General features: G+C 58.6%; 12 protein-coding genes and 2 non-coding genes across 14 annotated transcripts; 9 read left to right on the forward strand and 5 right to left on the reverse strand.

Moving 5' to 3' along the window:
• Positions 1–495: 495 nt before the first annotated feature.
• Positions 496–1,497, forward strand: TRAVEDRAFT_47694 (uncharacterized protein; the record flags this gene model as incomplete). Its single annotated transcript, XM_008040170.1, has 4 exons — positions 496–530; positions 585–716; positions 780–990; positions 1,057–1,497. 4 exons carry the CDS (start codon positions 496–498, stop codon positions 1,495–1,497), a joined length of 819 nt encoding a protein of 272 aa, XP_008038361.1.
• A 372-nt stretch (positions 1,498–1,869) lies between these two features.
• Positions 1,870–3,660, reverse strand: TRAVEDRAFT_168134 (DHS-like NAD/FAD-binding domain-containing protein; the record flags this gene model as incomplete). Its single annotated transcript, XM_008040587.1, has 11 exons — positions 1,870–2,093; positions 2,155–2,295; positions 2,366–2,437; positions 2,501–2,559; positions 2,615–2,701; positions 2,764–2,904; positions 2,963–3,167; positions 3,224–3,235; positions 3,295–3,338; positions 3,388–3,397; positions 3,452–3,660. 11 exons carry the CDS (start codon positions 3,658–3,660, stop codon positions 1,997–1,999), a joined length of 1,077 nt encoding a protein of 358 aa, XP_008038778.1. The 3' UTR covers positions 1,870–1,996.
• Positions 3,661–3,740: 80 nt separating this feature from the next.
• Positions 3,741–5,056, forward strand: TRAVEDRAFT_148764 (WD40 repeat-like protein). The gene is made up of 5 exons (XM_008040588.1): positions 3,741–3,939; positions 3,990–4,101; positions 4,162–4,275; positions 4,325–4,803; positions 4,864–5,056. Exons 1-5 carry the CDS (start codon positions 3,746–3,748, stop codon positions 5,015–5,017), a joined length of 1,053 nt encoding a protein of 350 aa, XP_008038779.1. The 5' UTR covers positions 3,741–3,745; the 3' UTR covers positions 5,018–5,056.
• Positions 5,057–6,542: 1,486 nt separating this feature from the next.
• TRAVEDRAFT_29114 (glycoside hydrolase family 16 protein) lies at positions 6,543–8,443 on the reverse strand. Its single transcript, XM_008040000.1, has 4 exons — positions 8,233–8,443; positions 7,796–8,103; positions 7,263–7,739; positions 6,543–7,197 (listed from the first exon to the last, which is right to left on the reverse strand). The coding sequence occupies exons 1-4, from the start codon at positions 8,403–8,405 to the stop codon at positions 7,157–7,159; spliced, it is 999 nt and encodes a 332-aa protein (XP_008038191.1). The 5' UTR covers positions 8,406–8,443; the 3' UTR covers positions 6,543–7,156.
• Positions 8,444–10,830: 2,387 nt separating this feature from the next.
• On the forward strand, positions 10,831–10,904 carry TRAVEDRAFT_t87. Its single transcript has one exon. It is a non-coding gene; the product is annotated as a tRNA-Val (tRNA).
• A 303-nt stretch (positions 10,905–11,207) lies between these two features.
• TRAVEDRAFT_t102 lies at positions 11,208–11,279 on the reverse strand. The gene has a single exon. It is a non-coding gene; the product is annotated as a tRNA-Arg (tRNA).
• A 2,716-nt stretch (positions 11,280–13,995) lies between these two features.
• On the reverse strand, positions 13,996–14,445 carry TRAVEDRAFT_123616 (mismatched base pair and cruciform DNA recognition protein; the record flags this gene model as incomplete). The annotated part of the gene is made up of 3 exons (XM_008040589.1): positions 13,996–14,051; positions 14,110–14,354; positions 14,417–14,445. 3 exons carry the CDS (start codon positions 14,443–14,445, stop codon positions 13,996–13,998), a joined length of 330 nt encoding a protein of 109 aa, XP_008038780.1.
• A 564-nt stretch (positions 14,446–15,009) lies between these two features.
• On the forward strand, positions 15,010–15,539 carry TRAVEDRAFT_29115 (mismatched base pair and cruciform DNA recognition protein). The gene is made up of 3 exons (XM_008040001.1): positions 15,010–15,059; positions 15,115–15,347; positions 15,405–15,539. The coding sequence occupies exons 1-3, from the start codon at positions 15,025–15,027 to the stop codon at positions 15,464–15,466; spliced, it is 330 nt and encodes a 109-aa protein (XP_008038192.1). The 5' UTR covers positions 15,010–15,024; the 3' UTR covers positions 15,467–15,539.
• Positions 15,540–15,744: 205 nt separating this feature from the next.
• On the forward strand, positions 15,745–16,092 carry TRAVEDRAFT_85177 (uncharacterized protein; the record flags this gene model as incomplete). The annotated part of the gene is made up of 1 exon (XM_008040590.1): positions 15,745–16,092. A coding segment is annotated over one exon (348 nt), but the record flags the coding sequence as incomplete, so codon positions are not given.
• Positions 16,093–17,836: 1,744 nt separating this feature from the next.
• On the forward strand, positions 17,837–19,185 carry TRAVEDRAFT_29117 (GroES-like protein). The gene is made up of 4 exons (XM_008040002.1): positions 17,837–17,915; positions 17,976–18,298; positions 18,354–18,689; positions 18,748–19,185. The coding sequence occupies exons 1-4, from the start codon at positions 17,870–17,872 to the stop codon at positions 19,141–19,143; spliced, it is 1,101 nt and encodes a 366-aa protein (XP_008038193.1). The 5' UTR covers positions 17,837–17,869; the 3' UTR covers positions 19,144–19,185.
• Positions 19,186–19,632: 447 nt separating this feature from the next.
• On the reverse strand, positions 19,633–20,677 carry TRAVEDRAFT_168145 (uncharacterized protein; the record flags this gene model as incomplete). Its single annotated transcript, XM_008040591.1, has 2 exons — positions 20,614–20,677; positions 19,633–20,563 (listed from the first exon to the last, which is right to left on the reverse strand). Exon 2 carries the CDS (start codon positions 20,479–20,481, stop codon positions 19,633–19,635), a length of 849 nt encoding a protein of 282 aa, XP_008038782.1. The 5' UTR covers positions 20,482–20,563; positions 20,614–20,677.
• Positions 20,678–21,231: 554 nt separating this feature from the next.
• Positions 21,232–22,424, forward strand: TRAVEDRAFT_72094 (PAP2-domain-containing protein). The gene is made up of 5 exons (XM_008040592.1): positions 21,232–21,403; positions 21,474–21,538; positions 21,595–21,721; positions 21,778–21,970; positions 22,028–22,424. Exons 1-5 carry the CDS (start codon positions 21,343–21,345, stop codon positions 22,320–22,322), a joined length of 741 nt encoding a protein of 246 aa, XP_008038783.1. The 5' UTR covers positions 21,232–21,342; the 3' UTR covers positions 22,323–22,424.
• Positions 22,425–23,271: 847 nt separating this feature from the next.
• On the forward strand, positions 23,272–25,488 carry TRAVEDRAFT_124240 (MFS general substrate transporter; the record flags this gene model as incomplete). The annotated part of the gene is made up of 11 exons (XM_008040593.1): positions 23,272–23,565; positions 23,633–23,722; positions 23,783–23,867; positions 23,912–23,959; positions 24,033–24,099; positions 24,165–24,252; positions 24,314–24,581; positions 24,640–24,714; positions 24,768–24,885; positions 24,948–25,173; positions 25,225–25,488. The coding sequence occupies 11 exons, from the start codon at positions 23,272–23,274 to the stop codon at positions 25,486–25,488; spliced, it is 1,623 nt and encodes a 540-aa protein (XP_008038784.1).
• Positions 25,489–26,118: 630 nt separating this feature from the next.
• On the forward strand, positions 26,119–27,382 carry TRAVEDRAFT_64930 (uncharacterized protein). Its single transcript, XM_008040594.1, has one exon. The coding sequence runs from the start codon at positions 26,213–26,215 to the stop codon at positions 27,014–27,016; it is 804 nt and encodes a 267-aa protein (XP_008038785.1). The 5' UTR covers positions 26,119–26,212; the 3' UTR covers positions 27,017–27,382.
• Positions 27,383–27,422: the final 40 nt, after the last annotated feature.

Here is a 27,422-nt window from a genome sequence, read left to right on the forward strand (position 1 = left end):
AGGCGATATGCATCCGCGATGGTCCTGCGGCTGTGTACGTATCGCACGCGGGGCGCGCGCGTGAGGCGCGTCGACGTCGCGTCGAGAGCGCGTCGCGGCGGGGTTTGCCGAGGGATATTGCGCGCCGTCCTAGCCTCCTCCGCACCCCCAGCCCGCCCCCACGCCTTCCCTCCGCCCCCCTCGCCCCCACGCCCGGCCTGCACGCGTTGCGAGCCCGCCCCTTCCCGACCCCGCCTTTTTGTCCGCAAAATACGAGAGCAACGGACGCGCGCGGGCCTGCGCCACATTCGTGCCACCCCCGGACGCGGACAAAGCACGCACACAAAGAGTGCACGCGCTGTGGCCGGCACGCTTTGCCCTGGCCATCTGCTCTTAAGAGACGCGGGACTGCCCCCGGGTGCCCTCAGACGCATACCATCACCCCCACAGACACCCCTTGCGTCCTTGACTTTGCTTTGCCACAGACTTTGCCGCCGATCGCCACCCTGCGCCACAATGTCCTCTCCAATGGTCTTTGAGCTCCCGGCGAGGTAAACGGCTTTCGTGCTCTTCGGGGTATAAACGGGCTGATGTCTGGCTAGTAGCGGACCCGTCCCCCTGCCCCACCATGCCGAAGACGAAGCCCGAGAGCAGAGCCCGTCCAAGAAGCGTTCGGCGGATGTCCTCGAGAACCTTACACCGCGCCAGAAGAAAGCGCGTACGGACGCTCTGGAAAGGTATGTGCCAAGTTCCCAGCCACACCACGGGCGAAGTGGCTGATTCGTGGTCTCTTCCCGCAGAGAACGCCGTCGCTACGAGAAACTCAAGGCGGATCCCCTCTGTCATGTCAGCCCGACGTGCGGACAGTCCGTCCAGTGCGACCGGTGCGGCGCACGCATCAAGTTGTCGGACAAGAACAACTACGACGCTCAGCACTGGACCAAGCACCGTGGCGTCTGCAAGAAATGGTCCGACGCTGACGCAGCGGCAAGGCGCGCGATGAGCAGCCTGGTGAGCCTTTCCCCCTACGCACCATTCTACGAGTCCCCAAGCTGAACGGGCGGTGGCGACGCACAGGGGCGGCGCAAGACATCCTGCACCCCAGAGCTGACTGTGGACGGCGCGTCCGAGGGGACGAGTTTATCCGTCAAGAGCGAGCCCGCCTCGTCCCGCGCCCCCTCGCCATCTCCATCGACGACCCCTTGGCTAGACCAGCGCCGGCATTTCGAGACCCAGCCACTGGATGCGCCCGCTACGTGCGCGGGGTACATGGCTATCGCGCATCCCGATATCGCCACTGTCCCAGCATGTACAAGCTATCCGGACCTGCTGGAACAGATGCAGGCGTGGACACCGGCGCGTCTGAGACAGCCGGTCTGTTTTGGTGCCCCAGAGGTGGACCCGATGAAGCTCGCCCTGCGCACCCCCGCGCAATGGCATGGGGACTGGTCACACGAGCCCGAGTCCGACTATGACTCGGATGGGGACGACATGCAAATCGATCCTGCACTCGTGTAGGGTTCGATGATATCGACGAACCTGCCTCGCGCCCCCATCGGGCATCATGAACACCCCACCCTCATCCCTTTTACGTACCTTATTCATTCATCGTTACGCTGTCCTGCTTTCGCGCTCCCAGTCACATGTGTCATGTATCACCTTCAAGTTCGTATTTTACCTCTGCCTGCTTCATGTTTGTACGTACGCCTCATCCTGCACTTCGTCCCTCGTGTCCCAGCTACCTTGTACATCCCCCCTCTGTTGTGCCATTACCCCGGAACATAAAATACGGGACATCTGTCTAATGCTTGTTCTACCCCCCACACATACTTACACTTCCCCTTGTCCTGTACATATACACGGAATACAGTAGCGACGCCCCGATGGCACGTAAACATCACCCATTTACACATTCTCGACTAGTGGTTGCTGTATAATACATTTGACTCTATCAAATCCGAAATGTGTATGAGAAGAACGGAGGGTGGAAAGAATTGCACATCTAACGACCGGTGGGTCACGGTATGGGGTCGTCATAGTCGTCAGGTGGAGTCTTCACAATGCCGCTCGTAAGTAACCTCGAAATGACAGGGTCACGTTCAGCTGTACTTCCTCTGTGGACGAACGGTCAGGCGTAAGATATGAGGAAAATATGTTGAAGTAGGATGCACGTACAAGACGCGCTTAACGACCTCCCGGAAGATCGCGCCCGCGGGCAGCTCGATGATCTCGATGCCCGCGAGCTCGTGCGCGCGCGTCGGGCCGATGTTAAGCACCAGGACAGGCTTACGCTTCTCAATCGCATGCTTGACTAACCTACGGAGCGCAATGGTTGACACAGGCTGAGGGTATGTATCTTAGAAGAATGCGGGAAGTAAGTGCCTACCTATACGCCGAGAACGTCGCCAGAGTGGTGCCCACTATGAACAACCTTTCATGCGTATCCACAATCTCAAAGCTGCGGCAAGGGACTGCGTTGAAGCTGGCAAATTCGACTGAATGTAGCGGGGAGGGCACTCACGACTTGTCCTTCACTTGAGCGGATATCGACTCCCCGAAGAAAATGACCTCAGGCTTGAGCTGTCGGATACGGTAAGTATTCAGCGTTAACGCAGAAAAGACGCGAGCGATTTACCATCGAATTATGGCGGTTCTCCTGCAGGCAGCGGGTGCACTCGGGGACGACGAATTGGTCATACCGTGTGCCCTCCGGTAGAACAACCTATAAACAACGATCGTAAACAACATACACTTGTATACGACTGTGTGCCAAGTGCTGCATACATCACCATCAGGGTTCGTCCTCGGTCGCGAGTCGGACCGCTCCAGCTGCTCCGCGTAGGCCTTCCATTGGGGATTCGCCACGCCAATCATGTCCTGAAACCCTTGTCTGTCCACTGGATGTCCATGAGAGCATTTGACACTCTTCGGTTCGAGACGCATGTTAGCCCAGGGTAGCGGAAGCGCCCCGGCTTAGACGCACATGTAGGGTCCCATGCAGTTCCAGGATTCCTTCCGCTCGTCTGGCATCGTCCCAGGCGGTACGGATGGCTTTGTGGTGAAGGCCATCCACGTTCTGCGTGATTATATGGGGCGCGACGGACGCGTACTGCAGCGCGGCAAGGGCGAAGTGAGTAGGATTGGGTTGGGCATCGCGGACGGGTGGGTAGCCCAGGTACGAGCGTAGCCTATGGGCAGAGGCGTAAGAAGACTCATTGTAATGGGTTTAGAACATTGAATGTACCAATATCGCTGTCTGTACACTGACCGGTCAAATCCCGCAACGCCGACCTAGATGAGTAATGCAAAACGTACCGGAAGCTCGCTCCCCTCGGTGTCGCCTCCATGAGCTCATGGTACTAACAGGACTTCAGCCTCTGCACATTGAAGACAGTCAAGAGAACATACGAAGATGGGTCTTTGCTACTATCAGTCGCGCATAGTACTCCTTGCAGCGCAAGAAATGACGCACTTGTAATTCGGGTTCAAGTAGCTGCCCTTCTCCCCTCGGTACGCGCGGATTCCCGAGTCCACGCTGACCCCTGCGCCAGTGAGAACAGCGACATGTCCATGCTCGAAGAAGCGGGCGATGCGGTCGACAGCTACGGCGGGAGAGACAGTGGGTGTCTGGGCTGCAGCCCGGAGGACGGCGTCCGGGATGGTAGGAACAGAGACACGCATGTGATACAACCGCCCGCACTCGCCGCGCTTCTTCCCCGCACCCGCCCAGCGCTCCGCCCTCGCTTGCTCCCCGACATCGACCACGATGAACAGGCCACCACCCGCTGTGCTCTCTACGCCTGGGTTTCCGCACTATGGGCTTGCTTGGTCTCCGTTTCACAGCAATCGCGTTGCGCTAGCCTCGTCTGCTAACTACGGTCTCGTGGGGAACGGGAGGCTGCACCTCGTCTCTGTCGGACCTGGCCCCGGAGGCGTGCCCGGCCTTTCGATAGACAAGTTGTGAGTACTTGAAGGCGACCTATGTTTGGTCTCCATCTGAGTGAGGTCAGTTACGAGACACAGGATGGCTTGTACGATGTCGCATGGTCAGAAATCCACGAGAACCAGCTTGTGTCCGCGTCCGGGGATGGCTCGCTCAAGCTATGGGATGTCATGATCAACGTAGGCCATTCTCGCTCCGTAATCAGTGCACCAGATCCAAAGTGCCGCAAGCCCCTGTAGGACCTGCCAATACGCGCATGGCACGAGCACACACGCGAAGTGTTCTCCGTCGACTGGTCAAACATCAATAAGGACCAATTCATCTCGTCTTCATGGGATGGCACGGTGAAACTGGTGAGTGTGCACGCAGCACTCTGTGGAAGCGTTTCCTGACCTAGCGCAGTGGACGCCAGACCGACCACGGTCAATAACGACCATACACGCACACCAATCCTGCGTATACCAAGCTGCTTTCTCCCCCCACCAGCCCGACCTGATCGCGACGTGCTCTACCGATGGCACCGTCAAGATATTTGACCTCCGCGCCCCAGCATACACGCCATCCGGGCCCACCACTAACAACTTCACCGCACCCCTCACAGCTGCCGCACTCACCGTGCCCGCGTCCGGCACAGAGGTGCTCTCGCTCGACTGGAACAAGTATCGGCCGTTCGTGCTCGCGAGCGCGGGCGTGGACAAGGCTATCAAGGTGTGGGACTGCCGCATGGTCAAGCTAGGCCCTGAGGCCGCGCAGAACCCGGCGGTCGGCGGCGCGTGCGAGACGCAGCTTATGGGGCACGAGCTTGCCGTGCGGAAGATCCAGTGGAGTCCGCACCGCGCGGACATGATTGCGAGCGCAGGATACGACATGACTTGCAGAGTGTACGTCCTGGATTGTCTTCCAAGCATTGTGCGGGCGAACGTGACTGAGTTGTTTAATAGATGGACGACGACACCCCCGCCGGGCGGGAAGCACCTTCTTTATATCCACGACCCGCACACCGAGTTCGTCATCGGCTGTGGGTGGTCGTTGTACGAGGAGGGCGTGTTGGCGAGTTGTAGCTGGGATTGTAGGCTGAATGTATTCCGTGTATAGTATGAACTCACTTGCGAGAAACGACTCGGAGGCAACGCGCCATGTGTACGTGTGCGGTGCGGGAACGGCGTGCACGTCGGAGATGTGGCCGGGAGCTTACCATTTACCGTGGTACGTCGCGACCACTGCCTCTTCCCTTCTGTGGCTGATGATAGGGCGTGAAGGAACGCTTTGTTGGCTGCACTCACTGGCTGCACTCACCTCAGTTTGCTGTTAATATGACAGGTTTGGCAGATTGCGGCAGTTCTATGAACTCGGGCTGTACATTGGTACGCAACCTGATCAGACTTTTTTAAGGATATCCCATGGTAGCAGCATCACTGGTCTTTGGCATCCTCATCTAGAGACATAATCGATGCATGAGCCATTAACATAGGTACGTCTCCTCGGGCCCACTATCGTGTTACCAATCATTGACTGTGTCAAGATTGAGTAACCTCGATAGCGCACTTGGATGGCAGGATCAACCAACGACTTCTTTGGCGTCAACCATGCACCATAATTACCTTCTGGACATGCTACCATCCGGTAGTCTTTACCCGCCGGCTTCGCGAACCCACTCAACGGACCGATGCCGATTTGCTCCAAGGCAGCGAACCTGTGCGCGGTGCGTACCGTTCTTTTGGGAAACACACCTTCTGGGCTCTATGCCCGCAGCGCGTGACTGCGCAATAGATGCGGTAGCGTCTGGTAGCGTAAGTGTGTACTGGTATGCACCCGGCGCTCAGTGTCTCCGAACTAGTGATGTTCTGGTACTGACAAGCGAGCTAGGCAGGACGACAGTCTTACATACCCTCCGCCATATCACTGCGGTCTATGCATCGCCGTACCATCACTCTTCCTCAGTCATGCCGCATTCCACATGCCGGACGAAGCGGAGAAGACGCATATAACGATAGGATGCAATGACGCCATCACATTCCTTTGCATACCCGCACGTACGTCGCACACAGCCCGTCGTCTGCCTCGTCCAATGCCGCCTGCGAAATACCCAAGCCGAAGCACGACCTCCCCATCTCCTGTCGCCAGTCTCAAGTCCATCGTCAGCTGTCAGACAAGACATACTTGAAAAGCGCTCCCAGACGGATCGCAAGGACCGCAGGCGTAATTCCATGAGGCCGGTGCAAGAACTCTCAGCATCCCGCCGCACCCTGACAGCCGTCGCCAGTATCACTTCCGCGCTTCTAGTGTCGGATCGCGCACGGCACGATTCGACTAAATTAACTGGGGGACCGGCATGGGGGGAGGTATATAAGAACGAAGATACCCCCGACGCTCTGCTTCATGTATACCCGTCCCCACCCCCAGTTTCGACCTGCGCCCTCCCCGGACTCCGGTCCCGTTCATGCATGGGGGTCCGCATGAACACTGCAGCCATAGTCTAGTGCGCTGCGGTGGGTCTCGGTTGTAGGCTTCGACGGGGTTCGCTGTGGCGCCGTTGCCCTCTTAATTGGGCGCCACTAGCAACGAAGGCTCTTGGCGTAGCAAGAGCTTTACTGCCTTGAAGGGGGCACTCAGAGGGCAGGGTTTTAGAGACGAGTGCAACGTGTGTATATTGCGTACAATGAATGAATGTGCTACACAGAGAACGGGAGCGTGACGTACACGACGATCAGCAGAGACCCGCACGGCGGACCCCCGACCCAAGGAAACCGATGACGATGGGGAAGAGTAGTGGCAATAAGCGACGTATAACGGTATAAGCGGGCCCTAAAGATAACAGCCGACGGCGCGTAGCACCCAGGACGAAGGAGCGGCTCGCTGGGAGGGCACAGGTTCGTCACCGGGGCGCGGCCCCGCGTGCGGACGCGTCGGGAGGGAAAAGCGAGCGAGTATTGACGGCAGCGCACAGGCGGTCTATCCAGAGGGTACTAGGGAAAGACGTACGTAGCACTACACGAGCATCGCGGAAGACGCGCCCGCACGGGGCGCGTGTCTAGCAGATTTGGTTTGTACAATGTGGCCCGCCCCGGGAGAACAGAGAGCGAGAAGGGGAAACGGCCGGCGGGGGGCGGGCGAGTATAGGAGCGTAACGTAGCAAGGAAAAGACAGACTATGCGGGAGAGCGGATGTGCGTGCGTGCGATGCGGCGTGCGTTGGGGGGCGTGCGTGTGCGGGTATGCGAGTCTAGGGAGCCGTCTATTGGTATACGGAGACGGAAGCGATCTTCCACTGCGCGACTGCAAACACAAACATATCAATCAGCGCACGTCCGCAGCAGCACCACGAAACATGATGGACGCACCGTTGAAGTTGGACTTGTCCGCGATCGCAGACGCGCAGGTGCCGGGGCAGCCCGAGCTCTCGTACGCGGGGCCCGCCCAGTCACCGCAGAGGGTGATGTCGAAGATCAGGTTCTGGGCGAGGAAGTGGGACATGATGTCGCACTGCGTGTTCGGGAAGAGCGCGGTGGGCGTGCCCCACGTCGACGGGTCGGGCGTCTGCGAGGTGATGTCCGCGGGGATGCTGTCGCGCGGGAAGTACCAGACGGAGATCGCGTCGGACTCGAGCGTGTGCGCGTACACGCCGCCGGCCTGCATGTTGAAGAGGTGCCCGAACGTGCTGTTCTCCTTCTGCTGCCACGCGCACCCCGCGTTGTTCCCGTTCGAGGACTCGCAGGACGTGCCGAGGAGGTTGGAGAGCGCGTCCGTCGCCTTGTCGAGCACGCAGCCGGCGCCGCTGTGGAGCGTCACCTGGTTCTGCATGTTGTTGTTCACGCCCTCTGTGGTAGAAACATATGGTCAGAGCGCGGCCGAGAGCAGTCTGGACTGCACATACCAATGATGTCGATTTCACCGGCGTTCGGCCACGACTTGGCGTTGCCAAGGGACCAGTACGCGGGCCAGACACCACAGCCGTGGGGCATAGAGTAGATGTCGGCGATGAAGAGACCGCGCTCCCAGGACTTCTTGCTGCTAATGCGGATGGAGTTGCGCTTGCCGCCGGCAGCGACGTCGGAAGTGTCGTCGACAGCAATCACAGCAGTACCGTCGTCCTGGACGTACGCGAGCTTGGACGCGGCATCTCCGCTGACATAGTTGACGAGACCGTTGGTGGGGTCGGCGTCGGTGAAGAAATCCCAGCCGCTGGAAGAGAAAGTGTCAGTAATCACTCAACCAGGCGCCGGCGAGGCGCGTTGGGCGCTCGTTCGCAATGTGCAAACTCTACCGCCACCAACGAACACCTCGGAGGGAGCAAAGGAAACGAGAACTCACTCAAAGAAACTCTGGCCCTCAAAGCGGTCTGCGAGCTTGTAGGCGGTGCTCCGGGGGACGTAGGAGACGCTGCCGACTTTGTTGTGCCTGCGGTGGTGCGCGCTGTGGTTGGGGACAAAGGCGGACGAGGTCGCAGCGAGCGCGAGGACGAGGGCAGCGAGGGAGCGGAACATGGTGAAGGAGGGGACGGGTTGAAGGAGGGACGGGGCGGGGCGGAGAGATGAAGGAGAGAACTGAAGAGATGTTCTGTATAAAAAGGCGAGTGCTTGTGCTTGCCCTGGCCATCAACCGGCCACATGCGTTTTGGGGCCGACACCCTTCCTTCTTCCGTCTCTATGCGCTTTCCCACGCGTCTCCGGAACACCTTTTGTCCTCCTTCGCGCCCAAACAACGCTCGACAATTGCTCTTGAACTCCCCCATTGTCCTCCTCTCACTCGCCGTTCACACCGTCCGCCTTGTTCGTGTCCATAGACACCGTGTAAGGGGCGTTTGGGCGTCGCAGGAGACAACGCGCTGCCCGCCCGCTTATCGATTGCGGCACAGCCACCCCGCACTCTGGTCCTTGCCGTTGCGCAGGCGACTGCGCCCCGCATTGGCTGCTCGACCCGGCACCGACGTACCTCCGCCCCCCCCTTCCCGAATTTTGGCTTTGACACACCCGACAAAGCCAAGCTCTTGGACTACGCGATTCGCGGGATCGACAAACCGCAAGGCGCATCCCGAGCGCCGGACGGTGGTAAAAGTAGATGTGAGCGCTAGCACGTTGTTGCGCGCCCTTCCAATTTTGCCTTGATTAGGAAGCGCCACGCTTACACCGCTCTGCCCACGGCCACAGCCGTTCGTACAAACCTGGAACCGCCGCTCATTCCTCCGCAGAGCCTTGCATGTCTCTCTCGTTCCTGTCCGGATGGGACATTACTCAATTGCTCCAGCTGCTGGACTGCGGGCTGCAGTGCACCGGTGGGAACACCCGTTGCACTTTGAAATCATGATGAACTTCGCGCGCCGGGACGAGACGCCGCTCCATGAAAACTTTGTGCCTGCTTTGCACGGGGAGCACACTCGCGCTCGATAACAAGTGGTGCGTAACACAGCTCTCCTCTGCTTCTCGGTCCCGTTGCTCCAACTCATCCATGTGCGCGTTCCTGGCGCCCCTTCATTTCTCTGAGGGATGTGGGAGGGCTGCCAATGCGGTATACATTGGTCTCTCAAGAGTCAAGACTCGGCCTGGGATCAGGTCACCCTCTTCCCCGTTAGATCCTCTGCGCGGCGAGTGTTGACCGAGGTCCGACACACGATTTGTTGAAAAATCAGCGGCGCATCAACCTCTTCAACACCTCGGTCGCCTCCGTGTCCAAGCCATCCGGCACATCTTGCGCGCAAGTAGCTATTGGTATGATTATCAGGCATACTGCCATATAGGACCATCAGCATTGCGAGAAACCTGTCGTAAAGGAAGTCATCTTTCCGGATTTCCCGTCAATGTTGTATTCCATCTCGTTGGCAGACATGGTAACACGGCCTTTTGACATATCATTGACCATTTACATTGGTCGTATCACGCAACAAGCACGCTCCGAGTCTTCTTGCGTGCTTCACACTACCATCCGCCACCTTCACTATGTTGATCGGGTCCTGCAGGACGCAAAGGGGGCGCTGCTGCTACCGCATTTCGACCGCCGGAGCTCGGCCAACGTGTGCGCCCACGCGCCGCGGCTTCTCGTTATCACGAACACGATGCCCGTTGTCCTACCGCGAGCCAACCGTCTTCCCACTTTCATTTCCCGGCGAAGACGAGTTGCGAGCAACGCGCTGCACTCGATCCCGCCATGATCAAGTAATGTGCTCTCATCTTCGTGATAAAGTTCATAATATCAGAATCACTCACGTTTTACACCTATAGAGGGTTTACAGGGAACCGTGGGCAATAGACTCTCCGGCACGAAATCCCGTACTGTGTTCGGTTGCGGATCTACAGGGAACCGCCGCTACCATGCACAGATATGTCGATCCTCGCCCGCGTCGTGCGGGTCCTCAGGGTCTCGAGGACGACCGAGTCGCGACTACAGCATGCCGGCATCGCGCCGCCAATCCTATTGGACTCGCACGGCAAATATTGGCGGCGAGTATGCCGTGCATACTGTGCGTTGCGACGCCCACGGTCCCGGATATGAGCATATCTTGGCCGAAGGAAGCAAGTCATAGGGGGGATATGGCCGCCGTTTCGCGCGTGTACATACCGTGCGCACCTGGACAACGCGAAAGGGCTTTCAACGACGGCCCACATGTGCCTCCCCAATATCGACCGGGCGACATGTCCGGCAGACTCATGAAACTTCCGGGCGACTCGTACACTTCACAGATGGGCGGATCTCGCGAGAGGGACAGGTGAGTCTATTTCACGGCGAATAGCCCTGGCAGTGTACTTACTTGCACAGGGTGGGGATCTCGCCCTAATACATCCATGCTCCCCCAAGACGGAATATGGCACCGATATTTTCTTCTTGAGCACCCAGGCTGCGCAAGTCGACGTGGACTCTTGATGAGATTTGTCCAGCTACCGCGATCGAGTTAGCAAGGTAAGTCAAGCGTTTATCGGGTCGGTGGCGTAGTTGGTTATCGCATCTGTCTAACACACAGAAGGTCCTCAGTTCGATCCTGGGCCGACTCACGTTTTGCTCAGCTTCGTAGGCCTTCAGTCTATTTTGCCGTACGTTGCCAGCAAGTACATTTTGTGCAGCAGTAAATCCAAAGGCTCTGCCGAAGTATCGAGGGAGCGCCTCGTGATCGGGAGCCCTGGTCTTGTGCTCCTACATACAGTCTGATGATTATCGTACTCTGGCTGGTCACTGTCAACGCATTCACCACCAGATAGTTTTTCATGGTGTCGAAGTACTACAGATACGATCAATACTCTATGAGCGATAAAATTCACAGTACTTTGAGTACTTCGCGGGAGGCAATAGACGCAAAATGACCACCGCAGGGGTCGAACCTGCAATCTCCTGATTCGTAGTCAGACGCGATGCCATTTCGCCAGGCGGCCGATATGGAGTGACCTTTGCACGTCGATATATCACGTCAGGCGCCGAACCCCCGCGACGTGTCTTGCAGAGGGCGTCGACTCCGACGCCTTGTCGACACCTCTCTGTCTCTTCCCCTCAACAGACTCTAGAGGTAATGACCTTCTGTATTCTCATGCTGCACCTCTTTCTCTGTACTCCTCACCTTGGAACCTCTCTCAAGAGCACTGTAATCACTCTAGTGGCTCGCGCATGGCTCGCCCCACATAGGCTTCTGCTATCTTGAGATCTCGCTGAAACCCTTGTCTCCCCTAGGTAGACGATGTATGATCTTGTCGAGGAGGGGAGGACGATCACACTAATATGAAACCCCACGCGCTCGGAGCTGCTTCCTGCTAGCCAAGCACACAATCGGCACCAGTAGTAAAACGAAGCTTCCGCTCAGGAGAGCAAAGGTTCCCAATTTTATGGTGATACAATCTCAAGCCCGACCACAAATACACCCGAACACGGACCCAACACCCCGTGAGTTCGGTCTGTTCCTCCTCCCGTCTAATCGTCGTCGAGGAAGGAGAACTCCACGGCGCCGGCTCCGCCAGGAAGGCCGCGATACTCGCGCTCTTTCTCCGCGCCTCCGAGCCGTGCCAACTTCCCGAGCGGGGACGTCTGCACGGTCGCGCGGCGCTTCAGCGACGCCTCGAGCGCGTGCACCATAGACCAGTGGGTCGCGCGGCGGCCGTGCTCCTGGAGATGCGTCGCCGGATAGTCCTGCGGCGTGGACCACCGCGAGCTGGCTGTGGTTCTGGAAGAGGTGGACGACTCCGGCGAGGACTCGCAGGTCGCTGCTGCTTTCTGCGCGTCCAGCGGTGGGGTCACCACACGATCTGTGATGAGCGCAGTCTCGGGCGTCGCTGAGGAAGATGCGTGGATCCCGACGCGAGACAGGGAGACCGCGTCGTCGACCGATGTGGCGCTGTTCACGTCACCCGCCGATGCATGTCCGCTCGCGAACCTCGCCTGCACGACCGCGGACGTCAGGGTGTCATTCAAACCGAACAACTGGAGGTAGCGACATACCTCTGCGGCGACATCAACGGCTACGTCCAAACGGTCGAAGGGGTTGAACTCTTCTGTGAGTTCCTCCATCGCTTCGCGCGGGCATCGTCTGGCCCTGTTAGCCGCCTTGGCCTCCTCCTGTGGGCGGGTCTACGGCGCACATGGAAGGTTAGACATCGTGAACACCTGTTTAGCCGCAGGAAGGACGCACCTCCCCGGCCGCGATATTGTTCGGGTTGAACGGGTTGAAAGACTCCGTGAGTTGGTACGCCTCCTCCCGGAGCTTCTTCCTGTCGACTGGCGCGTACTTCTTCAGCGGTACCAGGCTTGCCCACCACGCGGCCGCCCCTGGTGCATCAGGCGCAGGAAGGGCGTTTTTGGTGGGGAACTGAAAGTGCGCAAGGCCCCATCGCCCAGGCGTAGAGGTTATCTGAGGGCGCGCCGCGCTGTCGCGGTTCGCGCGTAGTTCACCACCGACTGCTCCCCAGCGGCCAGGGGCCTAACGTCGGACGCACCGTCAGTATCTCTGCGCGCGTCGAGGGCGGATGAGGGGCTCACCGTGGGTCGGACTACTTCGTCCCGCGAGGGGTCCCACTCCGGCGCGTCGATCGCTCGTCGTGGTTGGTGGAGGTTCGTGGCTAGGACGCTGAAGAAGGTCTCGGCAGTCGTAGACGAGGCCTTGGCAGTGCCGCTGGCAAAGGCGGTTGCGAATGGGGTGCTGTATTGCATCGCGGGCGTTGATGGTGGAGTATAGATCCGAGAAATATGGGACTGAAATGGCCACAGCTAGGTTAGCGTCTCCCCACGCGCGAGCTCGAGTCGACAGTGGCGCACCTGAATGGTTGCTTTGGGGTGTCGCGCTGTGGGCCTATGGTAGTGTGAGCGACCGATGTGGGAGGGGAGGGCGCGCTGCGCCGCGCTTTATAGACGGCGGGATGGTCACCCTGGAACGCATTGACATGGGTAGCTCAGGTCACGTTGCCGCGTCGGGACAAAGCGAGAGGCGTGGGGACTGGGGACTCGGGAGGCCGCTTGGTCGCCATAGGTCGGCGGCCTTGCGCCCTGGCGCCATCACCGCCATGTGCTTGTGAGCCGCATTGTCGTAGTTGTTGCTGATGGTAAGCTACCTTTTGCAGCTCGCTATCGCAGGTCAAAGCGTTGATGATTACGTTAGGTTCGAAGACTATCGATCGCAAAGGATTCGTCCGCCACTGGCGTATACAATCCGGCCCCTACGTATCCAAAGCTTTCGACGACTCTTCAATCCGACGCGCACCTTCAAGGCCTCCATTACCTCGAGGTTGCCATTCGACGCCACTGGAACATCGGTTGGCGGTACAAACTATTCATCACGTTGGGGCTACAGCGAGTTTGCATATCCTCTTTGCTGGGCTGCTTTGCGAGACGCCGCCCTTGCTTGAATTCGCTTGTCCTTGCTTCGCCAATGCATACGATTCTATCGGATAGGTACGTCTGCCTATCTACGTGGTGACGTTTGTATGTATCCATCATAGCCATGTCTAATGACCATGGAAAGCAGCAGCATTCGCGCATTCACGCATGGACGTCATGCGATCAGTTCAAGAAAAGGTGTTGTAGATGCTAAGGATACATTATAGTTGTTGATTATACAGGGTTATCATACAAGCAGGACGGCGCCGGATGGGAGAACAAATCGACCGCTTAGGCGTTCTTGTTGAACTCCTGCTGCGTCTCGCCCTTGTCATGACGGACGTTGCCTAGAAGGGACCCACAAGTCAGCACTGGCCTTCAAACGATACTCGGATGTTGCGCTACACACCTGCAGCCTCCTGCGAGCGTGCGAGCGGTCGCCGGTGACGGCGCCGACGACGGCGTCCTTCTTGCCGCCGACGCGGTCCATGGTGCCTTCCGCGTAGCCCTTGGCCTGGGCGGCCTTGTACTCGGTCTCGCCCTGGGCGTGCTCCTCCTTGCCGGACTGCGTCCAGGTGGAGGCACCGGTGAGGTTGCCGATCGTCTCGACGACGTTGCCCTTCACGGAGTGGTACTGGCCGGTGGTCTTGCTAGAGAAGGGCGCGTGTGCGCGTCAGCATAGCTCGGTGCAGGGCATGGGGAGGCGACGTACTTGGGCTCGCCGTTGGTGTTGTAGGACATGATGATGGATGTGAAGTTAAGTGGTTGGGTGTGAGTGTGGATGAGTGTGGGTGTGTGGAAATCGTGGATGATTTGATGAGGGACAGCAGCGCAGACGGCGCGCCTTATATATATACTCGGGCGGGCGGGACTTGTCGCCCGCGACGGAGGGAGAGGGAACGCGACGTGGTGACGTCAGAGCGTATGGAACGCCAGATCGGGCGATGGGATCTGGAGGAGAGGGTGTCATTGCGCCCGCGACGCCACCGCGACCTGGTGGACGACGTCACTGACCTCCCCCATAGAGCAGGTGTCTCGTACTTGCTCGCGACGTCGGTGGCGTTCCAGACCAGGTCGGTCTACTGTTGCGTCAGTGAGTGGGGCGTACCTCCATCGGCCGCAGTACCTGTACAGCTTGCGTACCACGTCATGGACTCCAGACGTGTACCTCCGACTCACGTGTCTCTCGCCCTTGCCCTGGCTAACATATAAAAGCTTGGCACGTCTCGCAATGGAGACCCCACTACCGAACTTTGTTCTCCACATCTCTCATCCTCCCACACCACCACTTTCACGACCCACTTCTACAAATCACTCACTATGTCCGGATACAAGGCCAACACTGACGAGCCCAAGTACGTCCCTCTCGTCTACCTCACCATCGATATGTCTCTGACATACTTTTTGCAGCAAGACCACGGGCCAGTACCACTCGCTCAAGGGCACGGCCGTCGAGACGATCGGCGACCTGACCGGCGCCCAGTCCTGGAAGCAGTCCGGGCGGGAAGAGCACGTCGAGGGCGAGGCCGAGTACGACGCCGCCCAGGCGAAGAACTACGTCGAGGGCACCGTCGACCGCGTCGCGGGCAAGGTGGACACCGTCGTCGGTGCCGTCACGGGCGACAGGCAGCAGGAGATGTCTGGTGAGTTCTGACAATCTTTCCGAGTGCGTGCATGGCGTGCTAATGAGAACGTTGCAGGCAATGTGCGCCATGACAAGGGCCAGACACAGCAGGAGCTGAACAAGCCCGCTGGTTTCTGAGTCTAATCCGGATGTAATTGCGAGGATGTACGACAGGATGTATCATAGACCTCAGGTCATGTATCGATATACCCCCAAGTAATGCTGTTTCAGTAATCTTTGGAGCGTGGTTTCGCCACCCATGAAAACCTACTTCGTGAGATTACCGCCGCCACGCGCACCGGAGGCTTCTCCCGGAATCCAAATTCTATGAGCATCGAGCGCAGAAGCCGCGAAGTACCGCAGTGCACGCAAGGCCTCATGCGCACCTCGCGTCCAACGACTCACTGACACCTCCTCCCGTCATGTCGACCACAGCCAAGCCTTCCCATCCGTTCACGAAGGGCACTGCAGACATCATCCTCCGCGCTACCGACGGGATCGAATACCGCGTCCACAAAGCCGTGCTCTCCGAAGCTTCCTCCGTCTTCGCCGACTTAGTTACACTCCCCCAGCCAATGAGCCCCCCAGGCTCTTCCGCACCTAGGCACGCAAAAATTGCGTCCCCAGCACTCCCCATCCTAGATCTCATCGAGCCGAGTACCGTCGTCGAACCGCTGCTCCGGCTGTGCTACCCCATGGCAGACCCTGTCGTTGAGATGGACGCAATCCGACCCATCGTACAAGCCGCACGCAGATACAATATGCAATGGGCGATCCCCCGGATTGGCAAGCTCCTCATGCAGCACGCCACGGTCCTCGACGATCCGTGGAAGGCGCTGTACGCGTTCGCGATCGCGAGCGATCTCAATCTGCCCGAGGCCGCGGAGGTGGCCGCGCGCACGAGTCTGCGGGAGCCGCTGGGCGCGGACCTGCCGTGCGGGCTGCACGACATCTCGCCCGCGAGCCTGTATCGGCTTCTTGGGTATCGGGCGAGGGTCCGCGCGGCGGTCGTGCAGTACCTGATGAACCCCGATGGATGGAGCTTCGCGAACGATATGGGCCTCACGCTGGACAGCTGTGACTCGGGACATTGGCATAAACGCGAAGATCGGAAAGGGATTTACCTCACGGCGGAGTGGTGCCGCATGGGGCACGACCACTACCGCTACTACAGCCCAGACTCGGACGGCGGCGGGAGCAGATACGTGCGCATTGACGACGCGTACGTCCTCCGGGAGCTGGCGAAGAACACCGAGGACCTTCAGAACGTCTTCGCGCTGCACGTTCCCGAGAAGATGATTGCGGATACATTTCGCCTTCTAGGGAGCTGTTCGCGATGCTTCGCAGAGGGTATGAAGTGCCTCCGCGAGGTGTTCGATGGGCTTCAGGGGGCTCTGCGGGACGTGATACTCGAGGTGAACGGTCTCATACGAATACTATAGTCGCATGCTGAGGTCTGACATAGGTGCCGCTTGACCACCCGAAGCACACCTGAGCTTAGAGCTATCTACAAGTGGAACAGGAGCCAGACGTAAGCTTCCTGGCTGTGAACGCGATACATGTTCCACTCACCGTGACCTACCAGGCAATAAATATCCCAATGGCATGGCACATCCATCGAGGATAGTACCGGCGTCCAGACGGTATGTTACTGATTGGCAGCATGGAATTCGCTGTGCAGCGTGTTTGCATGTAGTAATCCATCACTCGAACTGTCTTTCACCAGCATTAGTATGAATTTGTGGATGACTCCGGTGGGATTTGACAGAGGTATATCAGCGTAACCTACATTCATAAGGGGACCCTCTTTACTCACTGGCAAGCATGGAGACATAGCGAGGCACACTAAGCAGCAAGAGACCACAGTACGCACATAGATGCGCTGACTGATAATGAGTGCAGCCAGTGCTGATCAGCGTCCGATCGCCCAAGGGTTGTTTCTAGCGCCAGGATACAACTGCTCGACATCTCTCTGCAGTCCCTAACCACGTCGGCCGCGCTCTTGCGCTACTTTTGCTGGAGCCCTGCCCGCACCCCCCCCTCTCCCCCGGCTGGAGAAATCACATCCACAGTGTCCGTGTGCGACGCGCACGGAATTAACACGGAAATTTCAAGTTCTCTTGATGTCCGCCCGCAACATCGCAGGAGGGACTCGGGCTGTATGTATCCGGCCGGATTCGCTTATCAACTAAACTTTTCAGGTTTTCCGCACCCCTCGAAGCCTGACAGACCGTACGGTCCTCCGTGTACTGGAGGAAAGTATGCATGGGCATCCGGTCGGCATACACATACCGTTATGAAATGCACGGGCTCGGTCGGCTCACGCTATGGGTACCCGAACGCTCGTCCAGCAAACTCGGTGTTTACTCAGCTAAACCTATGGGGTATTTTGGTGTTCTGCGCTTGCTCTCTCACCGTGGCAGCAGGGGTATATAGAGCGGTGGTACACGCAGACCAACCGCACTCAACCTCCCCTCTCCTCCCGGTCTCTAGATCCACACTTTCTCATCACACTCACCTCACAAGAGACCACCATCTAGAATGTCTGCCCAGCAGGAACTCGAGTTCAAGGGGTACGCGATGACTGGTGAGCACACCTCGTACCCGGGAATCAGGCGTCCTCACCAACAAGCTTTCTGTTACGCAGACCCGTCTGCATGGTCCACTCTCACCGTCACACCATTCACGCCCAAGACCTTCGGGCCCGACGACGTCGAGATCGCAATCACCCACTGCGGTGTATGCGGCTCGGACCTGCACACGCTCACTGGCGGCTGGGGCGCGACGTCACGCCTCCCGCTCGTCGTCGGGCACGAGGACGTCGGGAAGGTGACGCGTGTGGGCGCGAACGTGACGAGCCTCAAGCCTGGCGACCGTGCCGGCGTCGGTGCGCAAGTCGGCAGCTGCCTGCAGTGTCGCGCGTGCAACGACAACTACGAGAACTACTGCCCGCACATGATCCACACATACGTGAGCACCTCGCATTGTACGGCATAGACCTAGATACTGACGATGTGTGCAACAGAACCATGAGCATCCCGACGGCGTATTCACACAGGGCGGGTACTCCACCGGCATCCGGGCTCACGAACGGTTCGTGTTCCCCATCCCCGACGCGCTCGAGTCGCGCCACGCCGCATCGATGCTCTGCGCGGGTGTCACCGTGTTCTCGCCACTCAAGGCGTACGGGGCCGGGCCGGGCAAGAAGGTCGGCGTCATCGGGATTGGCGGCCTGGGCCACTACGCCATCCTGTTCGCAAAGGCGATGGGCGCGGAGGTATACGCGTTCACGCGCGGGACGGGCAAGGCGGCGGACGCGCGGCAGATGGGCGCGGACCACGTTGTCGACACCACGGTCAACGTGAGCACTACCCTCTTTACACGTCCACGGACGCGTCGCTCATCCGTTCTCTGTGCAGGGCTACTGGAAGGACCTGGGGATGACCTTCGACATCCTCATCTCGACCGTCGACCAGTTCCCCGCGGGGGTCTCTATCCGCCAGTTCCTGAGCATGCTCTACGTGCACGGCAAGTTCATCTCGGTCGGCCTGCCGGACGTCGACCAGCCGCTGCCCGCGATCCACCCGTTCGACGTGCTGGCGAACGGCTCGCTGGTCGGGGGCTCGCACATCGGGTCGAAGGAGGACGTGCTGGAGATGCTCGCGCTCGCGGCGGAGAAGGGCGTCCGGCCGTGGATCGTGGAGCTGCCGATGCGGGAGGCGGGGCGGGCGCTCGAGGACGTGCGGGCGGGCAGGGTGCGGTATCGGTATGTGCTCGAGCAGGATATCGTGCCCGTAGCAAGAGCGGGGTTGTAGATAATTGAGATGGGCGGGCGATTATGGTTATCTGTACAATATACCAGTGCGATAAAGTTTTACTCGGATTCTCTACTTCTATGAGCTCGACCATACCTCACAGCACAATGTCCCCCAGCTTTTCCCCCTGTGAAACTTACAACGACGTTACTTGAAAGGGAAGTTTGCGGTGGAGCGGTATAGGACGCGATCACGTTACCGTATATCGTGCCTTTGTTGCAGTGTTTTGGCGCCGCGCCACTGCCAGTGAGTGGGCATCGTTCTTCGGTATGCAGGAATAACCACTCGATTGTTTGTGAATATGCATACGAGATCAATAAGGGAAAAAAAGAATACACTGCATGAGATAGAAAGTACATAATTTCACAGACTCCTGTTATCCGAGAACGTAGAGCTAAGCTGAGCCACAAAGTCCAGGGTATGAACGCGCGACCACAGATCATATATTTTGTACACATTGAGAGAAATACCAGTTTGAAGTGAAGAAAATCAATGAGACCCGCCCTTACGCTTGTTCCCCAGCAGATACGGCGCGTGCACGTCCCCAAAGCACACCCCCTCATACTTGCGGAGATGCCGCCCCAGCGCATCCTTCCTGCTGAACGTCTTCCTGCACCCGCCCACCATCATTATCCCCGCGTACTCGACCGGATCCTCGCCCCTCACCTTCGCGGGCACTCCAAGATCCGCCGCGTCCGCGAGCGGGACCCCGCAGCACATGTACGCCGTGCTCTTCGCGTCGCGCTTGTGCGTCTCGATGTGCCGCCGGATGTCCGGCCCGCGCCGCTTGCGCTGCACGTAGTTGCAGTACGGGCACTCCCACTTGCTTGAGGTGACGCGGCGCTGTGACGCGGGGAAGACGGGGTCGTTGCGGCGCGTGGTCGGGATGATGTCTGGCTGGGACGACGCGCGTGACGACGTCGACGTCGACGATGCGGCGGGAGAGGAAGGGTAGGGAGAGGACGGAGGAGCGGGGGAAGCCTGTTCGCAGATGCGGGTGTTTTTACGCTGGCGCGAATTCTTCTGTGACTTCTTCGGGCAGCCGCGGGTCTTCTCAGGCTGCAAAGGCGCGGTGGTACTGGCAGGCAGCGGCGGAGGCGGAGGTGGAGGCAGAGGCAGAGGCGGCGCGAACACGTCCGCGGGGCAGCACCCCGGGCCGAGCGCGTCTGCGATGGTCGAATAGGCGCTCTCGACTGGGATGGTGCTTCTAAGCATCCACGGCTCGATGGTCATGGCCGGGAGTTCATGTATATCGGTAGCTGACTGGAGGACCGGTGAGATGGTGTTCGGGTACAAGTGGTCGTACGGGACGTCGGCGAAAGGATCGGGCTCAGGCATGCACGAAAGAGACGCCGGTGGCACATAGGCGTGCGCCGCGGCATTGTCGGAGGCCGAAGGAGATGAGGAGTGTAGGGCAAGGCTAGGATATAGGTCAGAGATGGGTTATACAATGAATAGAAGGCGACGTACTAGGCGCTGGCGAGCTCTAGCTCGGATTGTAGGTCAGTGTCCAAGGACGAGTGGCACCCTCCGGCATTGAGCGAAGTTCCCGGTGGACCCGCCTGGGACAAATTCATTTGGAAAAAAGCCGAATCAATATCCCAGGATAGACCATCATGCAAGCTCTCGTGCACAGAGCTATCCAGAAAGTGTGAGTGAGTGTGCGAGGACGCAGAGAGGAAGCCAGGGTTGAGTGAGGCCATCGCGCGGGCTCTTGTGAGTGGTGGGGGGAAGTGGGGGGTGGATTCGCGTCCCCGCGCAACCCCCCAGGTATATATGACGGCCCCCAGCGCCTTTTGCTGCTGTTCTTGCTGCCCATGGTGGTCGTCCGTGCCATTCCAGCGCAGGGGCAGGCGTAGTGGAGGAAGCGCTGGGTGGAGACGCCGAAAAACGTCCCCAGCAGGGGTGATCTTCCCACAGATCTCTGGCGCTTATGGCTCACCCTTCACATTCCAGCGCCTATGCTTGTCCTGCAATCAACGTCATCGAGGAGCCATTCACGTACTTAGCGCAACTTCCTCTCTCTGCTCTGCCACGATCTTCCCGCTCAGACTCCCGACACGATTCCAGATCATCCACTATACTCGGATATACACTACTCTCTGTGCTAAAGCTGAACCTTCCCTGTCCTTCCGCTCGTGGCGAACGTCTCGGAGGAAACCTGTAGGCGTGGACCAGACCGCCTTATAAGCGTACAACATGTCCTTGGAGGAACCAGTAGTTGTTTCAAGTGCCGCATTGGATCTAACCTATGTGTTATGTGAGTATCGGTCATCGTCAAGCTCGTCTCGGGGATACCTATGGCTTAAATTGACAGTGAAGATGGCCAGACAATGACTCTTCGGTGCTCTCACATATCCTAGCGCTGCTGACGCTAACACCTATACTTTTGAATGTGAGTTTTACTTGTAGCTGCTTCGTGGACATTCGTCTCTAACGGCGATCTCAAAGCCTGCCTACGCTGCTCTGGCGGTATGGACGCGAGAGCTGCTCTTCTTCGAGATGTGGGCCGGGCAGATGCTCTGCGAGTGCTTCAACTATGTGCTAAAGCATATTATTCAAGAAGAACGTCCGAACCGTGAGTGCGCTTAAATATATGTCTCTCTGTGTTGTCTGACAGTTGAATGCGCACAGAGAACCTGGGCGATGGATATGGGTTCCCGTCATCGCATTCCCAATGGATGGGCTACTTCGCTAGCTTCTTGATCTTGCATTTCACCCTTCGGCATCGCTGGACCCCAACGGGGTTCCGGACTCTCGACCTTGCGCGCGACGTGTTCTTGTATGCGTTTATCCTGGCGTGGGCGGGTGCGGTAGCGTTTTCACGGTATGTACTCCGCCGCCATCACACTCGTCTGCGCCGGCTGAGGCATGTACTTTGCAGGTACTACCTTTCATACCACAGTATTCCTCAAGTCCTGTGGGGCTTCGGTATTGGCGTCGCCTTTGGCACAACATACTATATGCTCGTCGAACACATCCCCACGCGTCGGCCAAACTCGCTCCTGGGCGAGTTCCGCACGGCGCTGCTTGCAAACCCCGTGTCTACCTGGTTCCGCATACGGGATGGGTGGTTGGTCTGGCCTGATAGCGGAACGGAGGCGCAATGGCTGCGGTGGAGGGAGGAGTGGAATAGGCAACGGCTGGACGCAAAGAGAAGGGACGCCAAGGCGCAGTGAACGCCACTGAACTTTCGTCCGGGACCCTGCGACGCACGCGCGGTGGTGACATGCCGCTGTTGGAAATGTCATTCGTAGTCTTGGGACCCCGTTCCGGATGCCACGGACCGTTCTCACCACCTCTTGCGGTCTGTCATAGGTTCCGTGTGCCGCAACCTAAAGCGTGTGGACTGTGGCTTACGGTGCAGCTCAGAGTTTCTTGGGCATGACCTCTGGCGTTTGTGCTTACTCTTCAACAGTTCCCGACCGGGAAACATTGGAGTCCACTGAGTTGCAAGACGACGAGACGGCATGGGGTGCCCACTGCACTTCAGTGCCCTCTCTTACGTATGTCTACAGTCTAGCAGGTTATTCAAAGTTCCGCCAAGATGCCGGGGGGCCTTGCGGGACGCGTTGATTACCCCAGACCGGTAGATATGTTTCACGAGTACCCCACGGGGTAATCAGACCAGTCGAGACTGCAGAGGGTGATCGACATCGATGTCCTCCAATGGACGATCGTCTGTTCGTAGTGTTCGTCCGCGCCCACCACAACTTCTGTGCCTTCTCATTACCCCGCCTTTGTCTCCGCTGCGACACAACTCTCGCCAGCCCAGAAAGGCGACATCCACGGAAAACGACATGTGGCGCACACTCACGGTTCTCAGGGGACAGCAACACAGTGCAGCGGCACACGCCGGCGTGCGCGGGGCAGACTGCGAGAACGTTGTGCCTTGACGAACACCTGTGGAATGATCTCTATCACTCCTTACGACAAAATTGGACGAACCCATGACCGCCGGCCTGCTGCTCTGACGCCGAGCCCTGCTTATCCGGCACGGTTAGGCTCAGTCATGACAACTTGGAGCGCCTCGTATAAAACCAGGCTCGCTCATTTGCAGGAAATTTGAGCGACTCCTCTCCTGCCCCGACTTTTCTTGTTGTTGCCGCCGCCGCCGTTCGCGACACGATGTCCTCAGCAGACCCAGAGAAGGCGCTCGCGACCGTCGAGGCGCGCCCCCTCGAACGCTCCTCCGCCGCGTCCACGTACTCGTCCAACGAGAAGGGGCGCACGTCCGAGGTCGAGCGCGTGGAGAAGCCGGAAGATGGGCCCCTCGAGCCGCCGCTGTACAACGCGCACATCGACGTGAGCGGGGTCGACGAGCGCAAGCTCATGCGTAAGATCGACCTGTACCTCGTCCCGTGGCTGTCGTTCCTGTACTTGCTCAGCTTCCTAGACCGGACGAGCATTGGGAACGCGAAGGTGCGTGCTGCGTTCTTCGGCTTGGGGAAGGCTTGGCAGGGTGCTGAATGGAGGGCGGGCCCGGCAGTTGTATCATATGACGACCGATTTGCACTTGACGGACCAGCAATACCTCATTGCGCTCACGATATTCTTTTTCTCGTACTCGATATTCGAAGTGAGTACTATGTTGTGCGCCTGCGCGAGCGACGTTGACCCGCCGGTGCTGCGCTGCTAGGTGCCGTCAAACATCTTTCTCAAGCGGCTGCGCCCGTCAATATGGTTGTCGCTCCTCATGCTCTGCTGGGGCATCATGATGGTGCGTCATGTCAACGTCGTATTGCAACCGCACAGCTCCTCAACTCAGCCCTCCAGACTGTACAAGGCTTGGTGCACAACTATGGCGGACTTCTCGGTATGTCATTTGTTTCCTGGAAGGGACGTCAATTCGCGGGGCCGACCATGCTGATACACAATGCTTTTCACAGGCATGCGTTGGATGCTCGGAATGTTCGAAGCAGGACTCTTCCCAGGCGTGAACTATTATCTCTCCTGGTGCGTGCTTCTCGCATATCGCCCCCCGGAGTTCTTGCGAGCTAATCATAGGCTTGTCTGTGCAGCTGGTACAAACGGTCCGAGTTCGGCATCCGTGCCGCGCTCTTCTTCTCCGCGGCGACCGTGTCTGGCGCGTTCGGCGGGCTGCTCGCGGTACGTTTTCCCCAAGCCTCTTGGCAGCCTTCGGGGCCGAGTTTGACGGAAGATGTTCTAGGCGGCGATATCGAACATGGAGGGCGTCGGAGGCAAGCCGGCGTGGGCGTGGATCTTCATCCTCGAGGGACTCGTCACCGTCGTCGCAGGCATCGTGTCGTTCTGGATCATCCAGGACTTCCCCGACACGGCCAAGTTCCTGAGCGAGGCGGAGCGCACGGTCGTCGTGCGGAGGCTCCAGTCGGATGACCAGTACAGTGCTGCAGGCGAGAACCTTCGGTGGCACTATATCTGGCGCAGTCTGCTCGACTGGAAGACCTGGGTCGGAAGTGAGTGGCCTCTTCCGCTTTGTATCTTCTTGGGGCGTGAGCTGACGTCGGACGCCAGTGGTACTTTACATGGGTGCAGACGGTCCGCTCTATGCGTTCTCCCTCTTCCTGCCTAGTATCATCAACCAGCTTGGTGAGTACTAGGGATCCGATCGTATAAAGGCGTCGGAGACTGACTAGGCACAGGGTTCACTGCTACACCTGCGAACCTACTCACCGTGCCGGTGTACGCTCTGGCTTGTGTGGTGACCTGCATTGTCGGGTTCGTCGCGGATAGGCATGGCTGCCGCGGATACCTCGCAATGTGCGTATCAAGATTGTCTATGGATATCCTATGGCCGGAAGACTGATAAATGCCGCTCCCAGGGGATGCCTTACGGTCGGTATGATTGGATATATCATCCTTATCGTGTCTAGGAACGCGACGCTGTCGTATATCGCTGTGTACCTCGCGGCGTGCGGCATCTATCCGACGATCCCGAACCTGGTCGCATGGGTGTCGAATAACGTTGAGGGTTCATACAAGCGCAGTGTGTCAATCGCGATGGTAATCAGCTTCGGCAACATCAACGGCGCAGTCTCCTCGAACGTCGTACGTGTCTTTTAACCTCCTCCCAGGGTTGACTACTCACCGTATGCACAGTACCGCGCAAGGGACGCGCCGTGGTACACGCTCGGCCACGGTATTGTGCTGATGTACATCTGCATCGGGCTCATCACCGCGGTCGTATACTGGTGGTTCCTGCGGCGGGAGAACGCGAAGCGTGAGCGCGGCGAGCGGGACGAGATCATTCGGGGCGTCAACGACCATCGCACGGACCTGGCTCGCAACGGGACGTACGACAGTGTCGCGGACGCGAAGCGCGACAAGGGCGACGAGTGGAGTGGGTACCGCTACACGCTGTGAGGATGCCAGCGTGAGATGGGATGGCTTATGACGGGGGATGCGTACGCCGAGTCTGCGTAACTTACGATGTACCTGTATAACACTGTATAGCGGCTTTACCGCGTATCTCCGACCGAAACGCCGAGCTACTGGTGCTTCGAAGTGCCCGGGCCACTTTAGTGTCTAGGTCAAGTCGCCCTTGGCATGCCAATTTAACCTTCGAGCCTTCAAGGAGTAGATCCAGCGGGGCCTTCGAGCTCCGGCCGGGACGGTGTTCTCTGTATTGGACTTGAGGGATATCCGTGAGGCATACTTGTTTTACCGGGATACCGTTACTGGTGCGATATTGGCGTCAGTTATGTAGCACGTCTGCATGCTAAAATACCTTCAACGTGTCCATGCTCGTCCAGATCCTTGCGTATTTTACCATCGTGGTTGCAAGGACCGAAAGCGTCACCGCAAAGAGGAAAAGACCGCGCCGTTCTAACTCCTCTGCGTCCGATCAGGTGGGGGAGGGTGGAAGCCATTGTGCGCTGAAAAAGGCAGTGGCAGTGCCGCGCACGGGCCTGCCCTCAAGTGCCGCGTCGCGATCGAGCAGAGGCCAACCCCGGACGAACCTCGACTTGTTCTCTGCCTCCACCTCGCTCCGTCCGCATACCCTCCTTTCGCCATACCCTCAAAAGCTGCACAGGCCAGCACCTAATTCTTGCTCCTCTGTATTACTCTTGCTCTTCCAAAACCAAACATGGGTCGCCCGCTCTTCTCCGCTTCTCGCCAGCCCGCTGTTCGCGTCCAGCCCGAGCCACAGCAACCCTCCTACGAGACCTGGACTTACGCGAACGCCTTTGACCCCGACGCGGAGGAGTTCTTTGAGAGTGACGATGCTGTCTACGAGGCCTTTATCGACCCCGGCCAGCAGATCCACATTCCTGCATCGCCTGCCACGGACCTCACTGTCATCGACGTAGGGGAGAGCTCCAGCTCCAGCTCGGGCGCGTCCAGTGGCCGCGGGAGCCCGATGGAAATCGTGGATGTCGAATCCTTCGACAGGGAGGCCAGGAGCGCTGGTGTGCGCGTATTGGACGATACGCGTATCCCCGTTCCTGCCCCGCGTAACCCCGCCTTGGACGCGCAACTCGACGCGGGGCGCGGCCTTCCCGCTGAGGAGAGGGTGCAATACTACATGTCCTTGATCGACAGGATGGAAACCGCCCGCCAGCGCGAGCGCGAAGAGGGGCGTCCTAGCGTGCGTGAGCGCGTCCCGACTTACATCGACTTGCCTCCGGAGGAATCGTATGTCTCCTCCCCGCAACTCGTGTCTCGCGTTCCCGCCACCCCTCCGCGTCCGGGCACGCCTCCCTCCCACTCGACGCCATACCTTCTCTCGCCCTCTCCGCCGCCATCGGTCACGCCGCGCCTCTATTCGTGGACGACATTCCCTTCAGTCACCATCCCGCCGCCGGCCAGCCCCCTCTCTAACCGCTCGGCGCGTATGTCTGTGGCGCGCATCCCTCCCCCTTCCCTCGTCCCGGCGCACCGCGCTGCATAACGCGATTAGCCACCCATGGTGCCCTTTTTGCTTGGCTTAACTCCCGCGACACCCACCCTCTTTCTCATCCATGCTCGCCTACATCGCCATCGCCATTCACATCTACATGCTCATTCATCTACCGCAGCACTTCGTCCACAGTGCTCGATCCCTCATTCCCCTTGTATGCTTGCTTGCTCACAGGCACCACGGTCCTTGGAGTGTACTGTATCGCTACCCGCTCATTTTCACATAGGTCTACACGATTTGCCTCATTCGGTGTCTCAAAAGGGTACATGTACACACAGTATGGCTGTCGTCTGCTGCTAGTCATCGTTATGCAGTGTTGTCTTACTACCATAGTTACGTCTCCACCAAACATATTACTCCGTCTGTTGAACTCGAGCTACGTGCGACATTCGAACGT

This window comes from Trametes versicolor (assembly GCF_000271585.1).
Source record: "Trametes versicolor FP-101664 SS1 unplaced genomic scaffold TRAVEscaffold_6, whole genome shotgun sequence".
Lineage (NCBI taxonomy): Eukaryota > Fungi > Basidiomycota > Agaricomycetes > Polyporales > Polyporaceae > Trametes > Trametes versicolor.